The following is a 12,115-nucleotide window of genomic DNA, read 5'->3' as shown; positions in this document are numbered from 1 at the left end:
ATAAAGAAGTGTGTCCGGAAAGGCAGTAATACAGCATCAATCACAAAAGAAACCCATTTGGAACAAGTTCTTATTCCTGTTCTTATTCAATGAAGAAGTGTCTTTGGAAAGGCAGTAATACAGCATCAATCACAAAAGAAACCCATTTGGAACAAGTTCTTATTCCTGTTTCGATTCAATAAACAAGTCTCTTTGGAAAGGCAGTAATACAGCATCAATAACAAAAGAAACCCATTTGGAACAAGTTCCTATTCCTGTTCCTACTCAATGAAGAAGTGTCTTTGGAAAGGCAGTAATACAGCATCAATCACAAAAGAAACCCTTTTGGAACTTTTTTACAACAAGTTCCTATTGGATAAAGAAGTGTATCGGGAGAGGCAGTAATACAGCATCAATCACAAAAGAAACCCATTTGGAACAAGTTCTTATTCCTGTTCCCATTCAATAAACAAGTGTCTCGGGAAAGGCAGTAATACAGCATCGATCACAAAAGAAACCCATTTGGATCAAGTTCCTATTCCTGTTCCTATTCAATAAGGAAGTGTTTCGGGAAAGGCGGTAATACAGCATCAATCACAAAAGAAACCCATTTGGAACAAGTTCTTATTCCTGTTTCGATTCAATAAACAAGTCTCTTTGGAAAGGCAGTAATACAGCATCAATCACAAAAGAAACCCATTTGGAACAAGTTCCTATTCCTGTTCCTATTCAATAAAGAAGTGTCTCAGGAAAGGCAGTAATACAGCATAAATCACAAAAGAAACCTATTGGTAACAAGTTCCTATTCTTATTCCTATTCAATAAAGACGTGTTTCAGGAAAGGCAGTAATACAGCATCAATCACAAAAGAAACCCATTTGGAACAAGTTCTTATTCCTGTTCCCATTCAATAAACAAGTGTCTCGGGAAAGGCAGTAATACAGCATCGATCACAAAAGAAACCCATTTGGAACAAGTTCCTATTCCTGTTCCTATTCAATAAGGAAGTGTTTCGGGAAAGGCGGTAATACAGCATCAATCACAAAAGAAACCCATTTGGAACAAGTTCTTATTCCTGTTCCCATTCAATAAAAAAGTGTCTCGGGAAAGGCAGTAATACAGCATCAATCACAAAAGAAACCCATTTGGAACAAGTTCCTATTCCTGTTCCTATTCAATAAGGAAGTGTTTCGGGAAAGGCGGTAATACAGCATCAATCACAAAAGAAACCCATTTGGAACAAGTTCTTATTCCTGTTCCCATTCAATAAAAAAGTGTCTCGGGAAAGGCAGTAATACAGCATCAATCACAAAAGAAACCCATTTGGAACTTTTTACAACAAGTTCCTATTCGATAAAGGAATGTCTTGGGAAAGACAGTAATACAGCATCAATCACAAAAGAAACCCATTTGAAAAAAAGTTCCTATTCTTATTCCTTTTCAATAAAGAAGTATTTTGGGAAGGGCAGTAATACAGCATCAATCACAAAAGAAACCCATTTGGAACAAGTTCCTATTCCTGTTCCTATTCAATATACAAGTGTCTCGGGACAGGCAGTAATACAGCATCAATCACAAAAGAAAGCAATTTGGGAAGTAAAGACCAATACAATAAACAGCAACATATGTATGTTATGTAAGTAGAGTATACAGATACATGTATACAGTATGATACATGGTCATTTATAGAGTATATGGTAACAAATTTAGTATGATACATGGTCATCTATGGAGTATACAGTAACATGTATACAGTATGATACATGGTCATTTATAGAGTATATGGTAACAAATTTAGTATGACACATGGTCATCTATAGAGTATACAGTAACATGTATACAGTATGATACATGGTCATTTATAGAATATATAGTAACGTTTATACAGTGTGATACATGGTCATTTATAGAGTATACAGTAACATGTATACAGTATGATACATGGTCATTTATAGAGTATATAGTAACATGTATACAGTGTGATACATGGTCATTTATAGAGTATATTATAACATGTATACAGTATGATACATGGTCATTTAAATAGTATATAGTAACATGTATACAGTATGATACATGGCCATTTATAGAGTATATAGTAACATGTATACAGTGTGATACATGGTCATTTATAGAGTATACAGTAACATGTATACAGTGTGATCAATGGTCATTTATAGAGTATACAGTAATGTGTATACAGTATGATACATGGTCATTTATTGAGTATAGTGTAACATGTATACAGTATGATACATGGCCATTTATAGAGTGTATATAGTAACATGTTTACGGTATGATACATGGTCATTTATAAAGTATATAGTATACAGTGTGATACATGGTCATTTATAGAGTATACAGTAACATGTATACAGTATGATACATGGTCATTAATTTGGGAGCATACAGTAACATGTATACAGTATGATACATGGTCATTTATAGAGTATTCAGTAACATGTATACAGTATGATACATGGTCATTTAAAGTGTATATTGTAACATGTATACAGTATGATACATGGTCATTTATAGAGTATATGGTAACAAATTTAGTATGATACATGGTCATTTATAGAGTATATAGTAACGTGTATACAGTGTGATACATGGTCATTTATAGAATATATGGTAACAAATGTAGTATGATACATGGTCATTTATAGAGTATACAGTAACATGTATACAGTATGATACATGGTCATTAATTTGGGAGCATACAGTAACATGTATACAGTATGATACATGGTCATTTATAGAGTATTCAGTAACATGTATACAGTATGATACATGGTCATTTAAAGTGTATATTGTAACATGTATACAGTATGATACATGGTCATTTATAGAGTATATGGTAACAAATTTAGTATGATACATGGTCATTTATAGAGTATATAGTAACGTGTATACAGTGTGATACATGGTCATTTATAGAATATATGGTAACAAATGTAGTATGATACATGGTCATTTATAGAGTATACAGTAACATGTATACAGTATGATACATGGTAATTTATAGAGTATATGGTAACGAATTTAGTATGATACATGCTCATTTATAGAGTATATAGTAACATGTATACAGTATGATACATGGTCATTTATAGAGTATATAGTAACATGTATACAGTATGATACATGGTCATTTATAGAGTTTATAGTAACATGTGTACAGTATGATACATGGTCATTTATAGAGTATATAGTAACATGTATACAGTATGATACATGGTAATTTATAGAGTATACAGTAACATGTATACAGTATGATACATGGTCATTTATAGAGTATACAGTAACATGTATACAGTATGATACATGATCATTTATAGAGTATACAGTAACCTGTATACAGTATGATACATGGTCATTTATAGAGTATACAGTAACATGTATACAGTATGATACCTGGTCATTTATAGAGTATATAGTAATATGTATACAGTATGAGACATGGTCATTTATAGAGTATACAGTAACATGTATACAATATGATACATGGTCGTTTATAGAGTATACAATAACATTTAAAAGAGTACATCTCTTGTGCCCCAGACCTACTTTTTGGGTTTCCTGGGTGAAATGTCGAGAGCCGGCCCAGGCGCCATCATGTCCTTGGGGAACATGTCCACCCACATCTCAATCCTCCCCTGGGACAAAGAAAAGTCAAAAGTCCAGACCAACAAGCTCCCCTCGCCGCCGCGTCGGAAGTACCTGTTCGATGCCGGCTTTGTCGGGGTGCAGCAGCGGCCGGGTCTCCACGTGTTCCGGCACCAGTTTGCAGCCCACCCGCGGGATCTCCTCCCAGTGCTTGAGCACGGTCAGCGCCAGGTGCTCGTTAGTCTGCTTCTTCAGACCTGAGCCACACCAGGTTCTTGTTAGTCTCATCCTGGTTCGTCCGATTCCCATCCTGGTTCTCCACACGCCGGAACCTACCGTTCTCATCCTCCAGCTCCGTGGGCGCCATGAAGACCCGATTCTCCACCTTGACCCTGCCGCCCGGTCCGTAGTGAGGCCCGTCCAGTTTCCCGTCCTTGCACAGCTTGGCCAGGATCTGCGTGGGCTTCATGGGGTCCCGCCAAATGTTGTAACCATGGCTACGGACCACCAATCATGTCGTTAGGGGGCTTCCACATTTAATGATATGTTAGCATTATGCTACATTTCCTCTCCAATTTATTCTAAAACACATAGAAATTTGTCCCGTTTCATGTGTCAGGTAAACCGTGACGAACAAGGCCAAATGAATTTAAAAATGTTTCAAAAATAAGTAAAACATTTAGTTTTTTTAAAGAACATTTTTCTGCCGATTTATGGTTCATTTCCCAAAACATTTTTGCAAATTTATTTGAGAAGTTTGTCACGTTTCACGTGTCAGGTAAACCGTGACGAACAAGGTAATATGAATTTAAAAATGTTTCAAAAATAAGTAAAACATTTACTTTTTTAAAGAACATTTTTGTGCTGATTTATGGTTCATTTCCTAAAACATTTTTCATCTTTCTTGCACATTTCTTGTAGAAATTTGTCCCGTTTCATGTGTCAGGTAAACCGTAGCGAACAAGGCCATATGAATTCAAAAATGTATCAAAAAAAGTTGAACATTTAGTTTTTTAAAGAACATTTTCGTGCTGATTTATGGTACATTTCCTGAAATTTTTTTTCATTTTTCTTGCACATTTTTTGTAGAGATTTGTTTCGTTTCATGTGTCAGGTAAACAGTAGCGAACAAGGCCATATGAATTTAAAAATGTTTCAAAAATAGGTAAAACATTTAATTTTTTAATGAACATTTTTGTGCAGATTCATGGTAAAACATTTTTCATCTTTCTTGAACATTTTTGGTAGAAATTCTTCCCGTTTCATGTGTCAGGTAAACCGGAACGAAGAAGGTAATATGAATTTAAAAATGTTTCAAAAAGAAGTAAAACATTTAGTTTTTTCAAAAAACATTTTCGTGCTGATTTATGGTACATTTCCAAAAATATTTTTCATTATTCTTGCACATTTTTAGTAGAAATTCGTCCCGTTTCATGTGTCAGGTAAACCGTAACGAACAAGGCCATATCAATTTTAAAATGTTTCAAAAATAAGTAAAACATTTAGTTTTTTAAAGAACATTTTTGTGCTGATTTATGGCACATTTCCTAAAACATTTTTCATCCTTCTTGCACATGCTTAGAATAAACTTGTCCCGTTTCATGTGTCAGGTAAACCGTAACGAACAAGGCCTTATGAATTTAAAAATGTTTCAAAAATAAGTAAAACATTTCATTTTTTAATGAACATTTTCGTGCAGATTCATGGTAAAATATTTTTCATCTTTCTTGAATATTTTTGGTAGAAATTCTCCCCGTTTCATGTGTCAGGTAAACCGTAATGAAGAAGGTAATATGAATTTAAAAATGTTTCAAAAATAAGTAAAACATTTAGTTTTTTTAAAGAACATTTTTGTGACAATTTATGGTTCATTTCCTAAAACATTTTTCATCTTTCTTGCACATTTCTTGTAGAAATTTGTCCCGTTTCATGTGTCAGGTAAACCGTAACGAACAAGGCCATATGAATTTAAAAATGTATCAAAAAAAGTTGAACATTTAGTTTTTTAAACAACATTTTCGTGCTGATTTATGGTACATTTCCTGAATTTTTTTTTCATTTTTCTTGCACATTTTTAGTAGAAGTTTGTTTCGTTTCATGTGTCAGGTAAACAGTAGCGAACAAGGCCATAAGAATTTAAAAATGTTTCAAAAATAGGTAAAACATTTCATTTTTTAATGAACATTTTTGTGCAGATTCATGGTAAAACATTTTTCATCTTTCTTGAACATTTTTGGTAGAAATTCTTCCCGTTTCATGTGTCAGGTTAACCATAGCGAACAAGGCCATATGAATTTAAAAATGTTTCCAATATAAGTAAAACATTTAGTTTTTTTAGGAACATTTTCGTGCTGATTTATGGTACATTTCCTGACATTTTTTTTCATTTTTCTTGCACATTTTTAGTAGAAATTTCTTTCGTTTCATGTGTCAGGTAAACCGTAACGAACAAGGCCATATGAATTTAAAAATGTTTCAAAAATAAGTAAAACATTTAACTTTTTAATGAACATTTTCGTGCAGATTCATGGTAAAACATTTGTCATCTTTCTTGAATATTTTTGGTAGAAATTCTTCCCGTTTCATGTGTCAGGTAAACCGTAATGAAGAAGGTAATATGAATTTAAAAATATTTCAAAAATAAGTAAAACATTTAGTTTTTTGAAGAACATTTTTGTGCCGATTTATGGTTCATTTCCTAAAACATTTTTCATCTTTCTTGCACATTTCTTGTAGAAATTTTTCCCGTTTCATGTGTCAGGTAAACCGTAACGAACAAGGCCATATGAATTTAAAAATGTTTCAAACATAAGTAAAACATTTCATTTTTTAATGAACATTTTCGTGCAGATTCATGGTAAAACATTTTTCATCTTTCTTGAACATTTTTGGTAGAAATTTCTTCCCGTTTCATGTGTCAGGTAAACCGTAATGAAGAAGGTAATATAAATTTAAAAATGTTTAAAAAAGAAGTAAAACATTTACTTGTTTAAAGAACATTTTTGTAGTGATTCATGGTAAAACATTTTTCACCCTTCTGGCACATTTTTAGTAGAAATTCGTCCTGTTTCATGTGTCAGGTAAACCGTAACGAACAAAGCCATATGAATTTAAAAATCTTTCAAAAATAAGTAAAAAATTTAGTTTTAAAAAAAAACATTTTTGTGCTGATTTATGGTTAATTTCCTAAAACATTTTTCATCTTTCTTGCACATTATTTGGTAGAATTCTTTCCCGTTTCATGTGTCAGGTAAGCCGTAACGAACAGGGCCATAACAATTTAAAAATGTTTAAAAAATAAGTAAAACATTTAGTTTTTTAAAAAACATTTTTGTGCTGATTTATGGTACATTTCCTAAAACATTTTTCATTTTTCTTGCACATTTTTAGTAGAAATTCGTCCCGTTTCATGTGTCAGGTAAACCTTAACGAACAAGGCCATATCAATTTAAAAATGTTTCAAAAATAAGTAAAAAATGTAGTTTTTAAAAAACATTTTTGTGCTGATTTATGGTACATTTCCTAAAACATTACTCATCTTTCTTGCACATTTCTTGTAGAAATGTGTCCCGTTTCATGTGTCAGGTAAACCGTAACGAACAAGGCCATATCAATTTTAAAATGTTTAAAAAATAAGTAAAACATTTAGTTTTTTAAAGAACATTTTTGTGTTGGTTTATGGTTAATTTCCTAAAACATTTTTCATCTTTCTTGCACATTTTTGTAGAAATTTGTCCCTTTTCATGTGTCAGGTAAACCGTAACAAACAAGGCCATATCAATTTTAAAATGTTAAAAAAAAAGTAAAACATTTAGTTTTCCCCCCCAAAATTTTGTGCTGATTTAGGTTTCACTTCCTAAAGCATTTTTCATCTTTCTTGCACATTCTTCGTAGAAATTCGTCCCGTTTCATGTGTCAGGTAAACCGTAACGAAGAAGGTAATATGAATTTAAAAATGTTTCAAAAATAAGTAAAACATTTACTTGTTTATAGAACATTTTTGTGCCAATTTATGGTTCATTTCCTAAAACATTTTTCATATTTCTTGCACATTTTTAGTAGAAATTTGTCCCGTTTCATGTGTCAGGTAAACCGTAACGAACAAGGGCACATAAATCCGTGTGAGTAGAACAGCACAACGTAGCCCTCCATGCATTGTGAATATTATGACGGGTGTTGTTGCTCACGTGGCGTAGCTGCAGGTGATGCCGCAGGTGGGTCTGTGCTTGCTGTAGAAGCGGTTCTCCAGGTCCAGCTTGGTCTCTCCGATCAGGTCGTCGGTGCCGACCAAGTCCCAGTCATAGATGGACACGGTGAGAGTGGAGTCCATGGGGAAGGTGACCTCCAAGTCGAAAGACCTGGCAAAGATGAAGCAGCAGTTTCATTGGCAGCAAAAACATCCCCAGAGCATAATACTACCACCACCATGCTTGACGGTAGGAGTGGTGCTCCTGGGATTAAAGACCTCACCTTTTCTCCTCCAAACCTTTTGCTGGGTAGTGTGGCCAACAGCTTAATTTTTGTTCCATCTGACCACAGAACTTTCCTCCAGAAGGTCTTATCTTTGTTCATGTGATGTCAGATGAAACAAAAATGGAGCTGTTTGGCCACAATACCCAGCAATATATTTGGAGGAGAAAAGGTGAGGCCTTCAATCCCAGGAACACCATTCCCACCGTCAAGCATAGTGGTGGTAGTATTATACACTGGGCCTGTTTTGCTGCCCATGGATTGCTGTTTTAAATGGGACAATGAGAAAAGAGGATTACCTTATTTCCTTGAATTGCCGCCGGGTATATAGTATGCGCCTGCCTAGAATTACTGCCGGGTCAAACTCGTTTCGCAAAATAATTAGCGCATGTTTAGCATTACCGCCGGCTCAGGATTAACGCCGGGTCCAACTCCTTTCGCAAAATATTATTTTTATTAGCGCATGTCTAGAATTTCCGCCGGGTCAAACTCGTTTCGCCAAATAATTAGCATATGCCTAGAATTTCCACAGGGTCAAACTCGTCACGTCATAAGTGACACTTCACCTGTCATCATTTTCAAAATGGAGGAGGCTGATTTCAATCATTTGAAATCGCATAAAGGGAAGAAGATTAAGAGCTATTCAGTAGGATTTAAGGTCCAAGCTACTGAATATGCTAAAAAGAACAGTAAGCAGCGATGTTTTATTAATATACCGTAGCTGCGTGTGTCAAAATATGAGTCATTAAATGACTCCCGCCTCCTGGTGGAAGAGGGCGCTAGTGATCCTTCTTGCGACTACTCGGCTGCAGAAGAAGTGACAACAAGCAGCAAGAGTTTATTTTTTCCTCTCGCTTGCACTTTTAACATGGAGGATTACATATCTAAAATAAAACCGTTTTCTAAACTGGACTTTCAATCCAAGCAGGAGGTAATAAAGGAAGATCTCCATCGAGACAGAGAGACTTTTAAAACTGAAGAAAGATAAGGAAGACTTCTATAAACAAGTCATCGATGCTTTTGATCAGAAGGAGCTGCGCATGGACTTCATTTATAAGTAAAGGTAAGACCATAATAATGATTTTTTATTAAATGTGCTTTTCATGATGGTATCCTTACATCACACTCAAATTTATAAGCGCAGGTCTAAATTTACCACATGCCTTTGTAAACGCCGGAGTGAGAAGAGGTTTTAAATTAATTAGCGCCCTGGTGGCAATTCAAGGAAATACGGTACCTCCAAATTCTTCAGGACAAGCTAAAATCAAGGCCGGGGAACAGAGACACACACACATGCATTCACAATAAATATACGCCCTTGACGCAAATCCCTTAGGGGTGATGGACGGCTGGGCAGCGCCTGAAGAGCTGCAGCCTGCCACCATGGCCCCCAAACTCCCTCCCATCTGTTGCAAGTCTCGAGATGTACAGTCGCCATCAAAAGTTTACATACACTTGTAAAGAACATCATGTCATGGCTGTCTGGAGTTTCCAATCATTTCTACAACTCTTTTTTTTTGCGATTGAGTGATTGGAGCAGATACTTGTTGCTCACAAAAAAACCCATTCTTGAAGTTTGCTTCTTTTATGAATTTATTATGGCTCTACTGAAAATGTGAGCAAATCTGACTTTTGAGTCTTTTTGTGTTTTCTGTTGGTTTTGGACTCCTTCGGTTCCTGTTTGTGCACCTCTCAGTTGGTTTCCATAGTTACTCATTATTTTCCCCTGCCGCCTGTTCCGGACGTGTACCTGCTAGCTTCCACGATGGGCTATTTGTTTTCTAGCTCTCATGCTAGCTCTTTTAGTTGTTTACCTTAAGTGCTATGAGCATGTTTTTCTTTGTTTTACCTGATTTATTCCTTAATAAATCATTTTTCCTACCGGTTTACTTCCTACTATAACGACCTGGTTGCATCGTGATGCGGATTACATTCTTCCAGGGATGCAGACGGGCTTCGGACACTGCGTGGAGGTAGGAAAAATTATTTATTAAGAAATTAATCAGGTAGAACAAAGAAAAACGTGCTCATAGCAGTGAAGTGAAGTGAAGTGAATTATATTTATATAGCGCTTTTCTCTAGTGACTCAAAGCGCTTTACATAGTGAAACTCAACATCTATGTCACATTTAAACCAGTGTGGGTGGCACTGGGAGCAGGTGGGTAAAGTGTCTTGCCCAAGGACACAACGGCAGTGACTAGGATGGTCGGAAGCGGGAATCGAACCTGCAACCCTCGAGTTGCTGGCACGGCCGCTCTACCAACCGTGCTATGCTTAAGGTAAACACCTAAAAGAGCTAGCATGAGAGCTAGAAAACAAATAGCCTGGCGTGGAAACTAGCAGGTACAAGTACGGAACTGGCAGAAGGTGAAAATAATGAGTAACTATGGAAACCAACTGAGAGGTGCACAAACAGGAACTGAAGGAGTCCAAAACCAACAGAAAGCACAAAAAGACTCAAAAACTCTTATTCATAGTATGATCATAAAAATCTGACAAATAAGACCATCTGGAGGAAAGTTCTGTGGTCAGATGAAACAAAAATGGATCTGTTTGGCCACAATACCCAGCAATATGTTTGGAGGAGAAAAGGTGAGGCCTTTAATCCCAGGAACACCACGCCTACCGTCAAGCATGGTGGTGGTAGTATTATGCTATGGGCCTGTTTTGCTGCCTATGGAACTGCTGCTTTAAATGGGACAATGACAAAGGAGGATTAGCTCCAAATTCTTCAGGACAAGCTAAAAATCATCAGCCCCGGAGGTTGGGTCTTTTTTTGTGATAGAGTTGTAGAAATGATTGGAAACTCCAGACAGCTATGACATCACGTTCTTTACGAGTGTATCTACACTTTTGATCACAACTGTATATCTGGAGACTTGCAAGAGACTGGAGGGGGTGTGGGGGCCACAGTGGCAGGCTGCAGCCTTTTGATTGTGTTTCCATTCCTTCCCTCTGTGTCCTTACTTTCCAAACAAAGGGTTGAGCTGCTTGGAGATGTAGTTCTCTTTGTCCTTCACCTCGGTCTTGCCCAGCTTGATGGCGATGTACGGGTCGGCTTTCCCGTTGATGTCCGCAGGGTGCAGGTCAGTGGCCTGCCGTACACGTACAGTACAAGTCAGTTGTAGGCCACCGCTTTTTAGCGGTCCCATAGAGAGCACGCCGCTCACCCTGATGATGTAGACCCGCACCAGGACGTTGACGGGATCGTTGTTGGGAATGTTCTGGAACATCCCCATGTTGGAGTCCGAGTCCCTGGGCAGGTCCTCGGACACTTTGTACATGCACATGGAGCCCTGGTGGGAACACACACGTCATTCTTTACTGCAACCAATATTTATTCTTCTCAAATTACAAATTTTATTTATTATTATTATTGCAACTTTATTCTTGTCAAATTACAAACTTTATTTATTATTATTATTGCAACTTTATTATTGTCAAATTTCGAACTGTATTCATTATAAATGCACTATGTTCTTGTCAAATTAAAACTTCAAAAAATAAAATAAAGTTACGTTTTTATTCTTGTCAAATTACAAACTTTATTGATTATTATTGCAACTTTATTCTTGTCAAATTTCAAACAGTATTTATTATAAATGCACTATGTTCTTGTCGAATTAAAACTTCAAAAAATAAAATAAAGTTACGTTTTTATTCTTGTCAAATTACAAACTTTATTGATTATTATTGCAACTTTATTCTTGTCAAATTTCAAACAGTATTTATTATAAATGCACTATGTTCTTGTCGAATTAAAACTTCAAAAAATAAAATAAAGTTACGTTTTTATTCTTGTCAAATTACAAACTTTATTGATTATTATTGCAACTTTATTCTTGTCAAATTTCAAACAGTATTTATTATAAATGCACTATGTTCTTGTCGAATTAAAACTTCAAAAAATAAAATAAAGTTACGTTTTTATTCTTGTCAAATTACAAACTTTATTGATTATTATTGCAACTTTATTCTTGTCAAATTTCAAACAGTATTTATTATAAATGCACTATGTTCTTGTCGAATTAAAACTTCAAAAAATAAAATAAAGTTA

At 35.5% G+C, this 12,115-nt stretch overlaps 1 protein-coding gene across 1 annotated transcript in view; it reads right to left on the bottom strand.

Moving 5' to 3' along the window:
* Positions 1-12,115, bottom strand: part of LOC133549069 (otoferlin-like) — a 181,684-nt gene that overhangs the window by 6,078 nt on the left and 163,491 nt on the right. The window contains exons 33-38 of the mRNA XM_061894164.1: positions 11,229-11,354; positions 11,026-11,153; positions 7,776-7,946; positions 3,925-4,085; positions 3,703-3,845; positions 3,550-3,638 (exon numbers count right to left, since the gene is read on the bottom strand). Of these exons, the coding sequence (XP_061750148.1) occupies positions 3,550-3,638; positions 3,703-3,845; positions 3,925-4,085; positions 7,776-7,946; positions 11,026-11,153; positions 11,229-11,354 (818 nt within the window). The remainder of the gene's footprint in view (positions 1-3,549; positions 3,639-3,702; positions 3,846-3,924; positions 4,086-7,775; positions 7,947-11,025; positions 11,154-11,228; positions 11,355-12,115) is intronic.

This window comes from Nerophis ophidion, linkage group LG03 (genome assembly GCF_033978795.1).
Source record: "Nerophis ophidion isolate RoL-2023_Sa linkage group LG03, RoL_Noph_v1.0, whole genome shotgun sequence".
NCBI classification, from domain to species: Eukaryota; Metazoa; Chordata; class Actinopteri; order Syngnathiformes; family Syngnathidae; genus Nerophis; species Nerophis ophidion.
The sequence above is the reverse complement of the archived record's forward strand: the minus strand, read 5'-3'. Positions and strand labels throughout refer to the sequence as shown.